The sequence below is a fragment of the Centroberyx gerrardi genome, chromosome 12 (genome assembly GCF_048128805.1).
Source record: "Centroberyx gerrardi isolate f3 chromosome 12, fCenGer3.hap1.cur.20231027, whole genome shotgun sequence".
NCBI lineage: Eukaryota > Metazoa > Chordata > Actinopteri > Beryciformes > Berycidae > Centroberyx > Centroberyx gerrardi.
This window is the reverse complement of record NC_136008.1, coordinates 11,671,875-11,693,272: the sequence shown is the minus strand read 5'-3', so window position 1 is coordinate 11,693,272 and position 21,398 is coordinate 11,671,875. Positions and strand designations below refer to the sequence as shown.

General features: G+C 43.1%; 2 protein-coding genes across 5 annotated transcripts; one reads left to right on the top strand and one right to left on the bottom strand.

The window, feature by feature from the left end:
• Positions 1 to 1,020: 1,020 nt before the first annotated feature.
• Positions 1,021 to 9,304, bottom strand: LOC139919642 (telomerase protein component 1). Its single transcript, XM_071909440.2, has 13 exons — positions 9,061 to 9,304; positions 6,912 to 7,030; positions 6,174 to 6,442; positions 5,325 to 5,448; positions 4,840 to 4,961; positions 4,169 to 4,255; positions 3,894 to 3,983; positions 3,355 to 3,443; positions 2,468 to 2,690; positions 2,213 to 2,335; positions 1,895 to 2,060; positions 1,575 to 1,663; positions 1,021 to 1,413 (listed from the first exon to the last, which is right to left on the bottom strand). Exons 1-13 carry the CDS (start codon positions 9,148 to 9,150, stop codon positions 1,325 to 1,327), a joined length of 1,680 nt encoding a protein of 559 aa, XP_071765541.1. The 5' UTR covers positions 9,151 to 9,304; the 3' UTR covers positions 1,021 to 1,324.
• A 1,061-nt stretch (positions 9,305 to 10,365) lies between these two features.
• Positions 10,366 to 20,935, top strand: znf384b (zinc finger protein 384 b). Of its 4 annotated transcripts, none has more exons than XM_071909686.2 (11): positions 10,366 to 10,538; positions 11,581 to 11,648; positions 12,765 to 12,987; positions 13,796 to 13,915; positions 16,033 to 16,199; positions 16,278 to 16,369; positions 17,155 to 17,379; positions 18,744 to 18,911; positions 19,041 to 19,119; positions 19,263 to 19,421; positions 19,569 to 20,935. In XM_071909686.2, the coding sequence occupies exons 2-11, from the start codon at positions 11,583 to 11,585 to the stop codon at positions 19,938 to 19,940; spliced, it is 1,671 nt and encodes a 556-aa protein (XP_071765787.1). In that variant the 5' UTR covers positions 10,366 to 10,538; positions 11,581 to 11,582; the 3' UTR covers positions 19,941 to 20,935. The 4 variants fall into 4 exon arrangements, with proteins under 4 accessions (XP_071765787.1, XP_071765794.1, XP_071765802.1 ...); XM_071909693.2 differs by having other exon boundaries at positions 10,367 to 10,538; positions 16,293 to 16,369; XM_071909701.2 differs by lacking the exon at positions 17,155 to 17,379 and having other exon boundaries at positions 10,367 to 10,538.
• The last annotated feature ends 463 nt before the right edge of the window (positions 20,936 to 21,398 follow it).

Sequence of the window (21,398 nt, the reverse complement as noted above, 5' to 3'; positions counted from 1 at the left end):
GAGACACCAGCAGATACTGGCAGATTACCCACTCTCCCACCTTTTTTTTTCAGTAAAAAAAAGCATACACAGCCTCCTCTGGGCATTGAAATTTAACGCTCAATTATACGCCACATGTTTATACAGGATGCACATCTGGCATGCATGCACAAACACACAGAAGTACACACTCATTGTCTGTTTTTCTCTCTCTCACGCATGCACACATTTAGACGTACAGTACACACACACACACACACACACACCTGTGCACAACACATTTATCATCATTAGAAGCATCATGCATGGAGCCAATAGTCTATATGGCACTTTGAACAGAGAGAAATAACTTCCTATACACAACTACTGTCTAAATGCCACAGAAATGTCACTTAGAGCCAGGCAGACATGCAGGCACACCGGGAGAGAGACAGACACAGACACACGCACGCCAACACATATCAGTTATCATGCCTACCTCTGGCAGTGGAGAGAGGGAATGAGAGAGGGAGACAGAGAGAAAGGGGGAGATATAGAGAGCAAGTGAGAAAAAAGCATTGGTTGCCTTAGCGACTGAGACATGGAGAGTCTGCTAGAGTAAGAGAGAGAAAGAGAGAGAGGGGAGAAAGGGATGTAGGGAGGGCAAGAGACTGTAGGAAAGAGATTTAAATGCTAATTATGTTTTTTTTAAGACGGGTTCAATTAAATGGACGCAGAGGAAAAGAAATGAATTTGACGAGGCAAATAGAAACGATACTGAGGATGACATTAATATGCTCATTTTAGAGGCGGGGGGGCAAAGAAAAAAAAACTCTTCCATTATGTTTACAAAAGCAGCAAGGATACCCCAGAGAGAAAGAGCGAGAAAGAGAGACAGCGACGAGGGGGAGGAAGATAAGATGAAATAAAAATTTAATAGACATTTATTTACACAGGTTGGACCGGCAATGTAGCGTGATGAACCGACAAACTGGTGTTTGTAGAAGAGGTAAAAGCAGTCGGACAGATGAAAAAAAAAACAAGAGATACATATTTGGAGGCAAGAGAGTCACAGTGTGACAGCTTTATTGCATGTGAAACAACATTTACATAGAAAACAATCTGTCTATCGCTCACTCACACGCTCTTGCGCTCACTTTCTCGATCCATATGCTCGCCCTCCGTCACTGACACTCGCTCAGTCTGTCACACTTCGCTCCCCTCCACCCTCCCTCTCTCTCTCTCTCTCTCTCTCTCTCTCTGTCACTGTGCTCCCTCCCTCCCCTCCCTCCCTCCCTCTCATTTCCTCTTCATGGCTGTGGGGCGTAGTGTCTTGAGCTCAGCGGCGGGTGTGTGAAACTGGCACTCACTGGAGAACACAGCGGAACCACGAGCCGGACTCTCCCTCCGCTGCATCTTGGGACTGGTAGTCATCGTTTTCATCATCATCATAATCTAAGTTTGAGAAGGTGCGTGTCAGAATTCGTCACAACATACAATTAACGTGACTGACAGTGTAATTTACAACTCCACGGTTACTCATCAAGGGTGTGAACTGTGAATCTGTAAATGAGGACCTGAAGATCTGTGAGATTGTTGTGTGTGTTTGTCTGTACCGTCACTGTCTTCGTCATCTTCTGTGTCCCCTTCTGACTCCAACAAGGAGGCGTCCAATCGACTGTCTCGCCTCGCTGTGACGTCACCCCTGTAACGTTTACACCCTCAATTAATGAATCACCTACTATCAATGGAATTGTATGTCAAAATCAATTAAATCCTTTAGAAATTTTTAAATCCCAGTACACCTCCGGGATTAGCTATGCAGCTGACCTAAAAAAAAAACTATACACTAATAAATATGGAAATGAGGAATCTAATTAACCAGCTGAGAGTGAAATGTTTTTTCCAGACTAGTGTTGACAGGTGTTGCGCCCACCTCTGCTTCCCGGAGCTGGGGAGCTGCTCCCATACGAGGAGGTTGCGACCCCCAGTGACCCAGCGGTGGCCTCCGCTCCCTGTGAGCCACGCCGCGAAGCAAAGGATTCTGGGAGCATCGGCACAGGTCAGAGAGGCCAGGTACTTACACCGAGGCAGAGAAAATACTGCAGGGACAAAGGGATGGGAGGAGAGGGAGAGGGATAGAGGCAGCGGAGGTCAACAGATGAAAAGTTGATTTGACATTGTCTGAAGTCCGTATTGCGGTTTCACCCTCTCTTAAAACTTTTGGTTGCTTGTGGTTTACTCTGCTACTCACAGTTCAGAGTGCTCTCTCCATTGGCCAGATCATAGCAGGAGCCAATTAGGAGACCTGCTGTCTGATGAACACAATCTGTTACGCCAGCGATGCTGCTGTGATTGGTCAGTCTGGACATCGTTCCTATGATAATTGGACAGATGTTAGGAAGAAGGATTATGCAAATTTCTGTACATGTTCCCTCTCTCCCTCGTTCTCTCTTTCTCTCTCTCACACACACACACACACACTCCCCCATCCCGTCGCACTGCTCACCGGTCCTCCAGTGCAGGATCTTGAGCCAGGCCCGACCGTAGGCCAGGAACACTCGGTCTCCCCGGGGACTGAGGGCCAGACGGCCCCCCGGCCCCCCTCCGCAGCCCGTCACCTGGCCGCTCCAGTGGTGCAGCAGCCTCAGGGGGTCGCGCTCCGAACACCGGTTCTCCCACACAGAGACCCCTCCCTCGGCCGAGCCGCTGAACACCAGCGGACCCTGAGACTGTGGAGGGCACAGGAGACACGGTTGTCATGGAGATCCGAGTCTTCACCCAGTGTGCGCATGCATATGTGTGTGTGCGTGAGAGAGAGAGAGAGCAAAAGGTAGAGAGAGTGTGTATGTTTGTGTAAATGAATGAGTGTGAACACTTTCAAAACGTACGCGTCAGTGCTGCTGTTGGTTATAAATGGATTGTACGCTTTGCATGATAAACAACAAAGAGGGCGACAATGATGTGCTATGCTTTAATGCTGTAGGCATGTTTTGATGATTGCAAATTGAAAAAATGTGCATATGCAGCTCTGGCTTTCAATATCCATAAAAAGCCTTTTTACTCAAAATATGTACAGTACGCTCTCTAAAATTGGCTGAGCTGCACAGCAAACATCTCAACAAATATGTTTGATTTCCATTTGAAAGCAATAAACAAGGAATGCTAGCGTGAGGATAAAAGTGTACGAATATATGGTTTGATTTCTAAAAAATAATAATAATTCTGTCTTCTAAAGCTATTTTAGAGAGCCTCTACAGAGAAGGAAACACAGACAGATTCTTGTAATGTTGGCACTAGCCTTCTTTAAAATGGGCTGAATATAAAAACAGCTTGAGCATCCTCAGTGTGGACAGCATGTCATGCTGTTGGCCAATAGGTGAGTGACCCACCCACCTGGATGGAGGTAACTGCTTCCTGGTGAGCATTGATTGACTGACAGTTTTCCAAAGTGTGCCAGCTCCAGGCTTGAACTTTCCCCCCATCTGGGTGTGAGAGAGTGTGAGGTTAACATAGGCTGACAGGCGTCTGGCAGTCATTACTGCTGGTCCCAGTAAACCCACCTGAGCCTGGCTGTCTGCTCCCATCGCTCTGACTCAGCCAGATAGCCCTACGCTACACTGACTAACTCACTGGCTGATGGAGGCACTGTGTCAGACACTGCCCATACATGAGAAAAGACTGATATATACACATGCTGGCATGATAGACTGCATTTATACAAATATGCATGCACACATGTACATGTCTGGCCCACAGCACTTACACACACATGCACATACACTCACAAATGTACACAAACAAGCTATCAGAGCTACAAAGCTGCATATAGGACAAGCTACTACTTCTTGCTCCAATTATTCTGTCTCATATTGTATGTGACACTGGCTCGTCGTTTCTCTACGCACACCTACACTCTCCACACAGAAACACACCTGATCCAGTGATGATGTAGCCATCTTGCTCGGGCACAAAGCAGAGAGCAGTCACGGTGTTGAATGTGTAGATAGACTTAACACACTGGCCTGAAGGCAAAAGGAAAATACTAATTTAATTGACAACACACAGACTACCAATCACGCAGGCACACGTGTTTTCCGGCACACAAACACATCGATATTTCCCAGACTGAGCCCAGAGGCTCCTTCTCTTCCTTACTATATATAAACGTGTGTGCGTGTGTGTGTGTTTGTGTGTGTGGTGAACTCACCAATGCTTAAGGCCCAGATCTTCACACAGCAGTCTGCCGAGCCACTCAGAATAAACCTCTCCTTGTCGGACAAAGACAGGGACCGGGCTGGTGGGAAGGCAGAAAACAGACAAAGGAGTGGGAGAGGATGGAGGGAGATATGGAGGGATCAGGTAAGGAGAAAGAGAAGAGGGATAAAAGAAAAGAGGAGCAGCAAGGGAGGGTGTAAATAAGTGATGGTGCAGAAAATAAAAAGAGAGCGATAGATTGCACAAGGGACCAGAGGCACAGAGAGAATAAAAAATGTTCACATCAAGCCATTAAATAATTATTCTGATCATTACAGTGAGGTTATTGTTCTATTCAGAAATATCATTTATGCACTGCATTTCTCTCCTCAGTACTTTAAGACGGGGAGGGAAGGAGGGAGGGAGGGAGAGGTGGAGGGAGTGTAGGAGGAAAGACGGAGAGGGCATTGGAGTTCAAATGATAGAAGGCTGCTTGCTTCAGTCAGACAGAGAACTCTCTAAGTGTCTACTGAGGTTATCTCTCTCTGGAGTTGATCTGATGAACTACTCCTATAATTATAAGACCTGAGGACAGGCCATTACCCATTACTCAGCTCTAGTGTGCACAAGTAGGTGTGAGTGTGTGTGTGTGTGTGTGTGTGTGTGTGTGTGTCCATCCCTCACCCAGCCTCCTGCAGTACTCAGGGGGAGGGGCAGACAGGCAGGTGACCCCACCGCTGTGACCCCCCAGGTTCTTCTGCTCTGTTGCCGTGGGGACGTGCCACACCTTCACTGTTGTGTCTCGGCTTTACAGGAAGAGAGACGGACAGAGTGTGAGACGGGAGAGTCGGTAAGATAGAGTGAGTCAGAATGAGAGAGAGGGAGAGAGAGAGAGAGAGAGAGAGAGAGAGAGAGAGAGAGAGAGAGAGGGAGGGAGGGAGGGTGGTGAGAGCAGCCAAGGTTAAAAGCGATCGACGTAAACCACAAGAGTTTTGAGCGGAGCTATCAGGGCGGAGGGAGAAAAATGCATGTCAGAGAGTGAGGAAGAGGGAATTAGGGGGGAGAGCAAGAGAGAGAGAGCGAGAAAGAGAGAGCATATCAAGAGATAAATTAGCTGAATTATTCAGTTTGCAGATCCATTATGTATATTAAGGCTGCGGCAGGCTTACCTTCCGGAAATCACCAGGTTGTCAACGGCAACCACACAGGTGACTATGTCACTGTGACCCTCCAACAGCCTCAAGCGAAACTTCGCCTTCTCCCATGACGCTTTGAGGGATGTAAACTCTGCATCTGGAAAAATGAAAACAATTTGCGCAATTAGCAATGTTGACTCATCAGCACCTAGGCTTGTTAAGCTACAGAGTTCTTCAATATGGATTAGTCTGCCACTGCGAAGTGTGGAGCTAATTTTGCTCCAAGGATGCAGCACATGGGTCCTGTCTTCAGGGAGGCAAACACTGCCTGTTAGTTTTAACACTGGCAGCTACAAGAGCTTGTTAAGACCACAGATCCTCAGGGCGTACATGTATAAATCAGAATTTAGATGTTATTCGCAAATGAGTTCATGGCGACTGCACTGAAATTACAGTTAAAAGTCTGTACTATGCTACAAAAAATGCAGTGTCAATTTCCAGTGAGCTGTTCAAAACAACAACAACATGACCGTTTTGGAGAGATTTGGTGTATTTATGAACCACTTCACATTAATTCCTGTAAGTGCCTCAACATCACATTAACATTTTTTTGCACCAACATTTTTTTTTAGATTTAATCTTTGCAAATTTGTCAACGACTGTGTTGATAAAAGTTATGAGTGGATTAGCAATGGAAAATAGTCTGTGATTGTTCAGAATATGCTTATTTACCTTCTGAGTCATTTTTACCAGTATTACTTCATTCCAAGGGATTCTCTACACTGTTGGCCATGGGTGCCAGGCACCCACAGCACCCATTCAAATTCCGCTTATGATACTGTGATATTAACCTCTCACACCACTTCTTCCCAATCAGCCCACCTTCCTCCTGCGGCTCCGGCTCCTTCTTGGGGTCTGTTTGGGTCCGGGCTGGACCGCCTTCTGACGCGTCTCGGCAGCGATCTGACACGTTGGCCACTTCTCCTGTCTCCTGCTGTCTGCCTGTCTCTCCTCCTCCTCCTCCTCCTCCTCCTGTCTCCTTCCGCCTGGCAGCCGGAGCTGGCGTAGCCTGAGCTTTGGACTCCGGCTCTCCCTTAAGGATCTTGGAGGCTGGAGGTGTTTGTGATGGAAGGGCCTCAGGGGCGTCCTCGCTGTGCCAGTACAGAAAACAGAGCTGAATAAATAATCAAGATGCAAACTGTATACGGCATCATTTGTGACAGCATGCATACCTGTAGAATAATATCTTAAAGTCCCATACAACAAGTGCGCACTTGGTAACCGACACCTAGTTCTGTGTATTAGAAAGAACGGGTGTGTCATTATTGTTTTAGGGAGTTTGATGTTAATATCCATACACGTTCATGCCAATTTAAGCGATCAGCACAAGGCCTCAAGGGGCTCTCAGAGGGAGGATGGATTCTGAATGATGTGTACATGACACATTATGAACAGTAGAAAGTTCCCATTTCCTTAAAGTGTGACAGTATTTGACCTCCAGTGTGTTTGGCTAGGCATACAAAAAAGATCAAAGGCTTCAAAGTGAATGTTGTTGCTTTTGAAGAATTATGCTCCTCTCCATCTGCCCCGCTCTCTGGTACCTCTCCCTCACTTCCTTACACTTGTCTTTTCATCTTCTCCTTTTTTCCTTCTCCCACAATCCCCAGAGTTTGCTGCGGGCCAGAAAGCTGCAGCAGAAGCTCAGCCAATCTGGAACGCAGCTCCGCCTTCCTGGAGATCTGAGGGGAGAGAAGCCAGGAGATTGGTTGTAAACCAAGGTACCAACTCCACAAGTTGTTTATATGCATAACCAACATATTCCGCCTATTTTGATTCATTAGATTGCGACTGGCAATATTCACCATATTCCTCTCTGATTCCGAATGATGAGATAGGTATGAATGAATGAATTAGGCATGTCAGCTTGATACCAAGTGACTCTTTCTAGTGAAAAAGCAGTCCAGCCAGTAAATCTGTGAATTTGATCAAGTCTCTCCCAAAATGAGAAATCAAAGTATAGGCTAATCTGTAACGCCATTAAGGTGCAGAACCAAGAGCTGCTCCATTGTCAATGAATGGGAGTGTAACACTGTAGGGACACAATTATTATTTGAGCTGTGGGTTAGTTCATGATAAGACTATCATTTCTGTAAAAGGACAAAACAAAGAATTTGGTTTCTCCGCCGCCTTAGGTCTTTTGGGGCGAGTAGACAAATTCTTCTTTTGTTTTTGTGATTATGAGTGCTCGACAGTATTGTAATAATACATGGTACAAGTGTTTGTCCACTACTTTAAAGTCAAAACTGCTCCACCAAATAAAAATCTGCTCAAAGATCGTAGGCCAATCACTTGAGAAACTCTATGAATCAGCCTACCATAATAACATATTAAGGCTGGCCAACAACATCGTCTCTGACCCCAACCACGTCCTGAACAGCGAATATAAACTGTTACCATCAAATCGGAGATATAGGGTTCCACGATTAAATAGGGTTAGACTGAAGCACTCTTTTGTACACCAGTCAATCCTAAAATTAAATATAGAGCTTAATCCCAGATCAAATGTACGTTGAAGGGCCTTGAATATTGTCTTTTGTGATTGTAATGATATGTTGAATGTATGTATCTTTGTGTCCTGTCTTAATTCTTGTCTTTTCTGTGATGTTGCAAATGGAGCTGCTGTGATGCAAGAAACATTTCAGACTGGATCTGACAATAAAGTATTATTATCATCATCATCATTTCAGACTGAGGGAATGTAGCATACTCTGATCCCCAGAAAACCATTCTGGGTACTTTAAAAGTAATCTTTGCCATCGCTCCCAAGTGATCCTCAACTGAGCTGTGCACTTATGGGACATCAGTGAATAGCTGAACATAAAAATGTTATTTTCCTATTTCCAATTATGGGATGTAGTGAATGTTCACTAAAAAAAACTGAGCTGTCTTAGGTCACAGCCATAACTTATGGAATTCAGTTACTATCCTTTAACAAATCAAGACTTCTTCTTAATTATTTTGTCTGATGCACTCTGCTGGACGTGTGAGTTTCTCATTTGCTAATTTCCTGCGGCAAAGCTGTCAACTTATCCATTCCGCTATTATTATTAATTCATGCTAATCACATATTTTTCTGCTTTATGATATCAACACTGTTCAAGTTTCAAAAAGCCTTACTTCATAAATTCGTAACACATCAACATCATTAAAAAATCCCCTTCATTAAACCACATAAGCTTGCCTACTGTATGTGCCAATGATATGAGCCTGATATAATACTGTCATACTGCCTGTTGGTATACAACAAGTACACACTATTAGGGGTCTGTCATTCAGCTGCACTACCTGGGTTCAAACCCCCCTGCCAGCAAGCATCCAGCCTGCTGAAGTGTCTTTGAGCAAGACACTGAATCCCTGCTGACCTCCCTGTGAGGGAGAAGGAAGCAAAAAGAAAATATCCCTACGGGGGGGCCACATTATTATTTATCATCATTTATTATTAATATTATTGCGATACTAAGAACTATGTCTGTGTCTCTAAGCTTCAAGAGTGGTGCATAAGGGGCCAGAACATGGTTAGATATCCCTGTATTGTTTTAAATCTAGACTAAATCCAGATCTCTACTGTAGTAAAGTGTGGGGTGCAGTCAGTCATAACCTGGGGACTTACACCCGGGGGAAATCTATTCAGGATTTGCCCAAGTCACAGAGGTTAGGCCTACATACAGATCATGTCGAAAGAAAGAAACACAGACGACGTCTTCTGTACCTTGAATCTTTCCTCTGGGGTAAGAGTGATTTTGATCTCCAGATTCTCAATCTGTCTCAACTTCTTCTGCAGCTTCCTCACCTCCCCCATTTGAAGCCCTTCTCTAAAGCGCTACCAAGAACTACACTCCTGTTTGCAGCCCGACAGACGCTCAACTTGTCAGAAAGTGTCCGAGATGCATTACTTTTTTTTAATTAAAAGTTTGCTGAGAGTTAAATGTATGAATGTGTGTCAGACGGCTCTCTCTCTCTCTCTCTCTCTCTCTGTTGTTTTGGAGAGACGTGTCGCCGGATGTTGACGATACCGAGCTGGGTCGGTGTGTATTACTGTCCCTACAGCGACATCATGTGGACTGTGAATGCACCGCCTTAAAATAGCATTATAATAGGTTAATGGGCGTGCATGTATCTTCTTCACATCTATTCAATCATACAGACACGATCTTATGTGTTTATATGCGGAGGGTTAAATGTTACATGCAGCTCATTCACGGCACAGGAGCTAAAAATCACTCTGGCGGCTGAAAGATAGTAAAGGAGAGTAAAGCTGTGTTGCCTTCAAGTGCTCCTCCTAAACTTGTACTTCCGAGTTTTCGCGAATTCATGCGCTTATGGACGGAAAAAATAAAAAAGGCCCTGTGACAAAAACAGTTTTTAGTGGCCGTTTTTTTTTTTTTAGAAAACCAAGTGGCACAGAGCTACTTGGTGTTGCAGTGGCAAGATGAAGAGGAACGCAATTGATGTTTAATTGTTTTATTAGACAAAAGCTGATATATATATATATGCATGACAACTAAAAGTTGCACAGTGGAAATAGAAACATACAATACTAATTATCTATATATAATACATAATTTGCTACCATCAATTAGGCTATTGATACGGCTTCCATGCTATCTGCCCCCTAAACGTCACATCATGGCAGCTTGGGTATCATAGAAAATTCCGAGTTTCTCAGTCTTATGTACCACTTAGTTGGCTCGTTCATGTGCTTTCAACTCTGAAGCTTTATATTTCCGACAGCACCTGAAGGCAACATTAAACGCTTCTTCCCTCGATTATTACAACGCCCAGCCCAAAGTTACTGTTACAGCAAAACCAGAGTAATTAAGGTTCTGATTCAAATGACACAATTTGCTACGAACGTACAGATTTTTGGGACACGTCTACTATTATAAATAAAAGCAATCAAAGACGGTCGATAGCTTGTATTTTGCCATTTTAAATTAATTGGCCCTCACGCGCAGGAAATGACATCAAACACACACTCCTTTGTCTGACGACCTTATCCGGAGGAAGTGGAGCTCAGACGAGACAGCCAGCTGCTCTACCAGAGAGAAAAAAAAAATAAAAAAAAACGCGAAGAGGGAAAAAAAAAAACTTCGCCTATTTGCGAGAATTTGGACACATTTGGAATCAGTTTCCAGATTGTCCCGAGCCACGGGAACTCCGGGGAAGGAGACGGAGTCGTCAGCACCGGTAAACGCCACTATTTGTCATGCAGTTGTAGTATTTTCGTGGTGTATTTGCACGACTCTCCAGCCGCCTCTCCACCCCGTCTCGACAGCCGGAAGTCTGTGAGATGGGCTATTGGTTTTTTTTCCTCATCGCTTTGGTTTTTTTTATCCTTCAGCTTTTTTTTTTTTTGCTTTGCTTGTTATTTTCCCCAAGCAGGAGCGCGCCGGAGAGACAGATATTGCTCTCCGCGACTGTGCGTTAATCAGAAAGTCGGGCCTATCTTTATGCGTATAGGATGCAAGGAACGAAATGGAGTCGCACTCTTGCAGTACGGCGTATTGTAAACATTTGAAGTGTGATTTGTGTCATTTCTTCAAAGCTTTGGGTAGTTGATGTTTCGCACATCATCTAACGTAATGTGCCTCTATCAAGAAACAACGCCAACTTCTTACAAACTAGTTGGATCTGCTGCAAATACCACCGAATTTAGCCCAATTACGTTGGTGTCCAAATTCATGAAATCCATAGCTCATATTTGTAATAAAGTTACGGAAGACGAACGGATGATTGCTCATTAGCATAATCTCAGCTGCATAATGTCAAATGTTATGAGTATGAGACAACAGAAAGGGCAACGTGCCGGAGAAAACCTTGATCTCAGGGACCGACATGTTCTTTTTGTTATTCAAACCTAATGGTTGGCTCTTGTTGAGCTCTCTTCCTGTCACTGCCTCCTCCAATCAGTTAGTTATTAAGTCTTTATAATTCTTGTTATCAGTCGGTGCACGCACATGTGTGGATATCATCTTTTAATTGGAGCTTCGCCAGTTGTTCCTCAAAGTAATATAATCTACTACTCCAATTCACAGTCACTGCAGCATGATCAGTACAATAGCTGGCAAGCATCGCATGGCCTTCACCAACACTATGGTCTAGTATACACTTTATTAGCTGTGGCCTGTTGGTTATGTCTTTATATGTCATATTTATTACTGCCAACCACAGGTAGTGTTGGGCATGTCTGTCAGAGAAATTAACTGTTGCTGTTTCTGTCCCATTGCAGAAATGATGGAAGACTCTCATTTCAATTCCTCGTATTTCTGGTCTCCTGTTCCCACTGTGCAAGGACAGGTAAGACTGGACAAGACCTCAAGTAGCTGTGATTTCATTAGGACTGATGTGAACTAGAAGCTCCTTCCATCACTGACTTTTGATTATTTGAGCAAGTTTGTATTAATCCATCATTTTGTCAAAGATCTTGCAGATCAGTAGTCGTTATCTCTTTGTCCTTTTATATTGGAGAGATAATCATTCTGAACAGCATTGCAAAATCTGACAGTTTAGCGCAAATCAGTTCATAACATTTAGATTTTATTTGTGTAAGCGCTGCCTGTTGGATCATATGTATGGCAAATCTAGACCCTAGTAGTTCAGAAAAGGTCTAAAATCAAACTCTGTGAGGTGTGCATGTTTACCAATAAGCAGGGCAACATTAAATTGCCAGATTTTTGGAAGTTTTACATTTTGTTCTTTAACATACAAAGAGAACAAGTACAGATTCTGTACAGTTGTGGATTGTGACCAAAAAGTCCTAACTTTTGGTAGATGTGTATTTCCTGAGCTAACCCTAATGAGCAGTGAAAGAGGAAGTAGACAAGTGGAGAAAATTTGCAGCTATGATGTTAAGATTCATAGTGAAGCTTAAAATTGAACAATAATGGAACATTAAGTTCTTTTATTTAAGTAGATACTGCTCAATAAACAACAGGCATGATTTGTAGAAAATGAGGTTTAGAGTAGTGACGTGTCCCGACAGCTGACTGACTGACCTGGATCTGCCTCTTGATGCCCACGGCATCCTGGCTGCATCGCTGTGGGGAAAAACAGAAGACGGCACATAATCAGTCATAATCAGTCATTTCTCCTCTGTTATTAGTGTGGGGAAAACTTAATGCAGGTGTTGTTAATGACTTGATTAGAGAGCCTCAGCATCATCTGGGTTTGTCTGCTTAGTCAAGTGAATTATTGCCTTTTATGTACAACAAGGTGAGCTGTTATCTATATATGGCCGGTTGAACTGTTTTAACTGGCTCTTTTACACATTGTCACATTAATGAAGAATTAAATACCTACATGTTTGGCCATGTGAATCTTATTCTGCCACTCAAAGCTATAGTAGAAATCTGGGTTGTGTGGTATATAACCATAACACACTCACAAACACACTCCTCTCCTCTCTACTGACAGCTTGAGAATGCCATGTTCCTGAACAAGATGAAAGAGCAACAGGACAAGAATGTGTCCTTCGCTCCTTCCTCCGCCTCGCACTACCAAACAGCTGTGCTCACCATCCCCGGTACCAAGCCGGAGGGGGGAGGGCAGCCTGGGGGCGGAGGACACCTGCACCCTCCACACAGCACCCAGAACATCACGGTGGTCCCCGTCCCCTCCACAGGCATCATGACAGCAGGTGAGCTTGGCTCTGCGTGGGCAAGCCTTAGGGGGCTTCCTCAATCTGAGATCTTAGAAGTCGGAAGTTTACTTGCGAACCACAAAATGTTGAGGAAGTATCAGATGGTGACTTGGCGGACAAGAACGAAATAGAAAGCCCCAAGATTAATCGCGAGAATTACATATTTTGTCCAAACAGTGCTACAGTCTATAGCAGTGATTCTCCAACTTTTTCATATCAAGGACCCCTAATTTAGTCCACATTAGGGCCACGAACCCCCATTCGAATAGATTTTGTCTCTCAAACCCAAATTTGAGAATATTTTTATTGTTAGATATGATTTTGCCCAGAATTGCATGACTATCTGTATTGTAGGTAGAGAGATAACAGTGACACTATGATCAAAATAGTCATTCTTCTACATTTTCCAACTGTGTTAACTTCTTGTAAATGAAATAATGGTGAGGTTTAACAATTCATCAGTTTTGCTCGGGACCCTTGGAACTCCCTCAAGGACCCCTGGTGGTCCCCGGAGTCCACGTTGAGAACCACTGGTCTATAGTACAGCCGGTAGAAACAGCTGGGAAAATGAATGTTATAAATGATGCCACAACTCTCAAACTGTTCTTGTGATCTTGAAGTTCATTCTCTCTAAGACAAATTCGGAAGAACGTTTTCTACAACGACTTGGAATTCATGGATTTCGCAGTCACCTCCGGTTTCCTTAGGAGAGATTTGTAATGTGTTATTATCTCTCTCTCTCTCTCTTTCCCTCTTTCTGTCACTCTCTATTCCTGTCTCTGTCTGTCTCTGTCTCTGTGTGTAGCGGGTCTGGTCATCACAACTCCTCAGGGTACACTAGTCTCTCCCACCTCCTCTCAGTCCTTTGTCTCTGGTCATCCAACAACAACCATGATTGTTTCAGCACTCCATGCTCCAAATGCAGGTAAAACACACACACACACACACACACACACACACACACACACATATAAGGGATATAGCTATATGTATGCCTCTTAAATGTGACCATTTTGCTGGTGACCTAAATTTAAACGGTGTGACCTGGAAATTTCAGAGCACCAGTGTGACTGCAAATACTTGTCTGTCTTGTCTGTCTGGTCTGTACAAATATTTAGTGTTAGCAGTGTACTTTATCTGGTTTCTACCCCATGAAATGACACATTTACTTTATTTACCTCAATTGTGCCTTTTTATTAAGGTGGAAAAAGTGCACACAAAATGTAAATAAAAGCCAGAGACTCATCATCCCTGGAACAGTTTTAACACTCAATTAGCAACTTTGTAGGCCTACCGTCACTTGTTGAGAAATGTGTTTGTGTGCTCTTCAGTGTGATTATAACAGTTAAGTTTCTTTGAACAAAGAAAGAAACGTAGGAAATTATAGAATGCCACAAATGTATTCAGTGATGACATGGTATCTGTAAAGGGTGCGACAAATGTGCAGGTGATATATTGACTTTTATATGGTGAGAACGATAACTTTCTCTCTCGACAAGACTGGTACACACCTGACTAAATCTCATTCAAGCACACAAATCTATACCATCATTTAGCCTTAACTCATGAAGCCAAACAAAGAAGAAAGGAGACCGTAGACTGTTTGCTTTGCTGTCGTAGTAAAGAAACCTAAACTTCACCAAATGCCTCAACTATTGTGTTTGCAAGTATGGACAGAAATGCAAAAAGTCATGCAGTCAAGGATCAGTGAGATACCTACTTTTTGTTGACTCATCAGAAGTACTAATTAAGGCAGGTTAGCCCATCGGTTGATTGAAAACAAGCCTTTTTATTTTATTTAATCACTTCTTGATGTGTGGTAGATAACAGATGATGATGAAGGGCAGCTTAATTGCAGGACTCCCCTCCAAAAAACGATGAGTGTCGTTGTATTATGGCAACACCCTATCCTGGCTAAAGCTGTTTTGAATCCATAATTGATTCAAAAAAGTTGGCGTTTCATGATTTTAGGGGGTGCACCGAAAAAAAAATGTGGGTGCTCCTAACGTTTTGAGGTTGGAAGAATCAGCAGAACCGCAAAAGTGCAAAATTTATTTGACAGCCCTGCATATATAAAAACAGTTTGGTATGACTCCCTTGTGGTTCAGGAGTCAGGAGACCGAAAAACTCTGAAACTTGATTTGGAATATTATCAGGCCTATGGGCTTTTTGTGGGTGGCGTTATTTGAGTGTCCTTTTCTCTGTGTGGGGAAAATAAAATTTTATTTTGTTCAATTTGCATTTGATGGTGTTTCTGAATTATAAACTCAATAGAGCATTTCCATTATAAAGTGTAAACTGCCCAGGAGATGCACACCAACAGAAGCAGAGCATGAGCAGCAAATAGTATAATTTCTTATCTAAGCTGAGCCAATAAATAATTTATGATTCTGCCCCTCTTAATGAAATGGTTTGGCCAAAAATGAGAATGGCCTCCATCTGCACAAGATGCTGTCACGACTTGGCCGTACAATGCTGGTATGTTTTTATTTCCTGATCTGCAGAAAGTAATATTCAGAGCTTTACAACAATATTCAAATAGGTCATACTCCTCCAGCTACATGGCAGACTGACATTTTCAAAAGTATTCTTATTATTCAGACTTGGAGCACTCTCACTTGCTCAATTGCTGAGATTCAGGAGGATTTTGAAAAGGCCAGTACACCACAAAGAGCGGCTGTACACTGATACAACAATGCAACTGATGAATGGAAAATTCAGCACAGTAGCAGGCTAACATTGTGGTTTAATTATGACTCATTATGGTCTATTAGGGAATGGTTAAATTGAATGGGGTGTTTTTTTGTTAAGTTGTCCAAAAAGCTATTGTAACATCCCAAATTACAGAGGACAATAAAGCCTTAGTTCATTTTCCATTCTGCCAAATGCATACCATGCTGTGGTCCCAAAACCAAGGTGCATACCAAACTGGGAGTTTGGTATTAAACCTAGCACAAACACACACACCACAACCATCATCATCATCATCATCATCAGTAATGTATTCACTTCTTTAACCTGGTGCTGTTAATCCCCTTTTAGAAAAAAAAGAAGGGGATGGGATGTCCCATGTGGTCGTCATGCCAACACCCTCCAAAAGAGGCAGAAAGAAGAAGACGACACTGCCTAGGGTGGGTCCTGTGGGCGGACACACGCTTTCAGCAGGAAATGAAACCCTAATACTGGCTCACCTGACAGCCAGCGGCCAGGTAAGACATTTCTACACAGAAAGAGACATTTGACACAATAAATTTGTAATCAAACTCTTATAATTTGACTTTTGATAGGTCATGTCTTTGCAGCATCATGTTGGAGACCCATATGACCTATCAAATGAAGACGAAGACCAAGGAGCGAAAGATGGCACCAAGACGTACAGGTATGGTGTCACTGAACGGACAAAAAAACCACCTGCTGTGCATCCCCATGTTTCCATGTTCTAGCTGCGGAATGCAAGCACACTTGTGCCTCTATGTCCTGTCGAAATCAGCATAGAGATGTTCGGCTTCTTTAGATGCACTGGGCGCTGCTGGATATAGGCATCTGACACACACACACAGCACTTGCAAACACGCTTCACTGCATGTTGTGGCAGAACACAGATTTCTGCTGATGTTAATGTATCTGCACATCAGAAACTCAATGCCTGTTCTCTGCTTCATAGACGCTCTCTCTGCCTCTGCAGTCTACACACACTGGACACACACCATCACCTACTCTCTCTCTCTGATGTCCTCTTTCGTATTTCTGTCTTTATATTGCATGCGCTTCGAGTCGTGGGATCTCTCAAATACTCTTGTGTCTTTCTCTTTCACTTTTATAGTATCTACCTTTCCCCTTCAATTTTCACTGACTTCGCCCTTGTCATTTTCCCTGTGTTTACCTGTCTGTTTCTGTTTTCTAACCCACTTCTTTCTTCGTTCGTTTTTGTCCTTTTCGTTTTAATACTGAGTTTCATTGTCTGCCATATCTAATTTCTCTCTGTGGGTCATCGCTTCATTTCCCTGTCTCCTTCCAACGACCTTTGTCTTCTCTTTTTTTTTTTATCTCTCCCGTCTTCCTCTCTCTGTTTCTCTCTTGTCTCCCTCTCTGTATTTGTGTCCCTCTTCCTTCCTTCTTGTCCTTCCATCCCGCCCTCCCGTTTCTGTGTCTCTCCGCCTGTAGGTGCCGGATGTGTGCGGCGACCTTCTTCAGTAAGTCTGACATGCAGATCCACTCCAAGTCGCACACAGAGGCCAAACCTCACAAGTGTCCTCACTGCGCCAAGTCATTCGCCAACTCCAGCTACCTGGCCCAGCACATCCGCATCCACAGCGGGGCCAAGCCCTACACCTGCTCCTACTGCCAGAAATCTTTCAGGCAGCTCAGTCATTTACAGCAGCACACACGGTACTGCAGACCCCCCTAACCTCCCCCCCCCCCCCCCCCCCCCCTCCCCCGTCCCACCCCTGTCCTATACTCCCTGTCCTCTTTCCTTGTCCTGCCAAGTCCCTTTCAGAAGCCCAAACCCCTGTCTCCTTCCTACTAGTCCAATGGGGAAGTGTGTGTGCGGATGCATATTACATTGCTATATGGATGTTGGTACGCATGCAGCTGAGTAATTTCATCCAGAAGTGACCTTTTTCAGAAAATTCAAATTCAAATTGCACCTTTTAAGTTGGGCTTTGTCCTTAAAAAGATTTTGCATAATTTATAAGGTAATCAGAATGGCTATTTAAAATGCATGGAGTTCTGAGATATTGATTGATACAATGTGAATATTTGACCTTTTCCTTCTTATTTCATTTGTGCGTGCGCAATGCTCATGCTTCCGTGCGTCCTTGCACGTTTGCATTGGATCACATTTTCCCCGCTTTACATGCCCTTTCATGTTTCTTCTGTCTGCATGTTCTGTCATTTCTTCTACACCTCTGCTTCTCTCACACAAACACACACAAACACATTTAGGAATACATGCTAAAATGATGATTTTATAGGCTGTGCTTCCACTGTCCACTGTGCTTTTCCATTCAGCCCATTGTGTTATTGTCTGGTATCCTAACTACCTTATCAGTGCTTTTTCCTCACCTTCTCCATTGAATGATGATTGAGCATTCTCAGCTGCAATGGAAATCTTTTTGCTGCCATGGTCTGCTTTCCCGCTGTCTGCACTCATTTAATATTCATTCTGATGCAGCTTTTTTTTTTATTGTTTATGCTCAAACCGCTCTACAGTCATTTCTGGAGGCATTTAGATTTTGTGGATGGATGTATTTGGAATAGCTTCTAAGTCAGCATTACTATATTTTAATGATTTGTAAATCTATTTCAGTAGAATCTCAACTGTTCAAATATCATACATCCAAATCCGCTGGACCAAAAACACATAAGCAAAAAATGCCAATGTCAAAATAATCTATTCTTTTGCATTTGTTATTCTGTGATTGTGTGACATTGTTGGAAGTTCCTGTTAATGCATGCAACTAAAAGCATTTCAGGTAAAATTTACACTCCACTGAGCACTGTAGAATGTGTACATGTTGTAGATTTTGAATTGACTTGGTCGACAATTTCCAGACATTTTAGTGTTCCAAGCATTTCTTTCCCTTAATTGACTGCCATTCCTGACAGGTTTTGATAAATTAAGTTCGTCCCCATTGGGAATCAGCTTGCAGCATGTGTGATGCATAGTATCATGTGTCATTCCTTCATGTACCCTTGCTCTTACAATCCTGTTTCCCTTTCCCTTTCACCCTCCCTTCTGTCCTCATCAGGAACCACACTGAGTCAAAGCCCCACAAGTGTCCCCATTGTACCAAGTCGTTTGCCAATTCCAGCTACCTGGCCCAGCATATCCGCATCCACACGGGAGTGAAACCGTACACCTGCTCCTACTGCCAAAAGTGCTTCAGACAGCTCAGTCACCTTCAGCAGCACAACAGGTAAGTGAATCACTGGGTTTGGGTTTCTCATTTGCCTCTGTGTCTTTCTGTGGTCAGGTTGGATCACCATTGTAAAAATGTGTCTGAAAGTGATAGGAGTGCTTTATTTACGTGTGTGTTTTTGTTCAGGATTCACACCGGAGACAGGCCATACAAGTGTGTCCATCCAGGCTGTGAGAAATCCTTCACGCAACTCTCAAACCTACAGGTGAACAATAATTGAATTTTCTCCTAGAACCATGGCATGCATGTTTCCCTGCTTTTACCTGTATTATAGGACATTTCATTGTTTGCCTCTTTTAGAAACAAGCAAGCATTTAGCATCTGTTTCATTGGCCTGTTATTTTCCAGTCCCACCGGCGTCAACACAACAAGGACAAGCCGTACAAGTGCTCCAACTGCAATAAAGGATACACAGACGCAGCAAGCCTGGAGGTGCACCTGTCCACACACACAGTCAAACACGCCAAGCTCTACTCATGTGGTCTCTGCAACCGCACTTACACCTCGGTAAGACAAATATCCACTTTTGAACAGTATTGCCACATCAAACACTTTGAAACCCAACACTGGCATTAGACACCTGGCACCTACTTTACATGGCGTAATCATGTGTCTGCTGTCTCTTCCCCTCTACCTCTCCTTCCCTCATCTCAGGAGACGTATCTGGTGAAACACATGCAGAAACACAACCCAGATCAGCTGACGGCATCAGCGGTAGCGGCGGCGCAGCAGGCCCAACAGAACCAAAGCCAGGGCCAGGGTGGAGCTCAGAGCCGAGTAGACAGCGCAGACGGCGGGTCGGGTCGGCCCGGAGGAGCCGGGAACGGAGGACAGCAGGGACAGAGCCAGGGCAGCTACCCCCAGACAGAGAGCATCTCCTGTCCATTCGACCTGCACCAGTATAAGACAGTGTCTGCCAGTGACATCCAGTACAAACCAGTCAGCGTGGCTGACATAACGACCCACAAGGACCTTTGTCTCACTGTGGCAACATCCACCATTCAAGTGGAGCACCTCAACTCTTAGAGGTGACGAAAGGAGGGGAGGGGCTGTGGGAGGGAGGGAAGTAGAGTCAAATCAGAAAACATGAATAGGAGGATGGAGAGCTGAAGGATAAAAGCAATACTAAGGTGATACAAGAACTTTGGAACACATGACTGTGCCTGAATGATGGATGGAGGTAGACAGGAAAAATAATTTGGGAGATGTACTGAAGACTACAGGTTTTTTTTGTTTTGTTTTGTTTTTTTTGTATTATTTGTCACTTTTTTTCTTTCTGCCTTGTTTGATTTTTTCCTTTTGCTTTGCTGTCTGGTCTGACGATTAAGAAGTGCATGTAAAGGCTGCAATAAAGTATGTTTCAGTCCATCACAGTGATGGTATTATGAGGAAGAGGGTGAAAGAGACAGTGTTTCTCTTTATTGTGTTATTTCATGGCCTCCTGCTCTTCCCTATAAATAGCCTACAGCATTGGCCATATCAGTTTATGGTCTCTTTGTTGATGAAACTGCTAGTTAACTGTGAAGGTAATTTTTTATACTTTCATACAGATACTTTCAGTTTTTACATCAGTGTTATTACCTCTACCATGTTGTAAAATATATGCCCAAACGAATGATTTTTTTTTTACTTAAAAAGGGAAGTAGATGAAGCTATTTCCATTTCTGGAAAGGAAAAAAAAGAACAAATTAAAGTATATATAGATATATACATACCAGTTTATACAATATAATTGTGTGTTAAAAGGATGTGGTAATCCATATAACCTGTCTGGACCCAATTGTAGGCCTTTTTACTTCACATGACCTTGAGGGAAGTGATAAGCCGGTTCATGTTTCATGTAATCCTTATTGTATTACTTTATTGTGTGTATGTCCTAAAAATAACATTGTTATCCAAATGTGTTCTTGATATTATACTTCCACTATACCAATGTTTATAATGCTCCTTTATAGACATACTGACACGTCTGAGATTAGTGTTTTTTTCTGCTTATGATACAATAAAACCTCTCAAATCTTTCTCATTGGCGTTTTTCTATATTAGTCTAATTGTGAATTGGAATTTCCTTATTTCTCATTTAAATGCCTTGCTGATGGTACACTGATTGCATATAATTCAGTCTCTTAAACATTTCTTACTTTTGCTATTAAGAACAACATCTGAGAAAAACTGGGAAACAAACAAAAGTACTGCTTATGTAAGGCACAGTCGTCTGGATGCCTCATGCTGCTTATATGCATCAAAGTATATACATTTTCTTCAGTATATACTATACATGCTATCTCTGTCTGCTCTGCTGGAATGTGTCATGCAAATTTTCGGGCTGTTTACAAAGAGGACTTTACCAACAATGAAGGAGGGATTTCCTGTCAGTTTAGCCAAGCTTATGTTGGCATATATAAATTGAAACCCAGAGTAAGGGTGTATGTAATGCATACATCGTGGGTTGAAATGTATAAGATAATCTAAATAAATAAATAG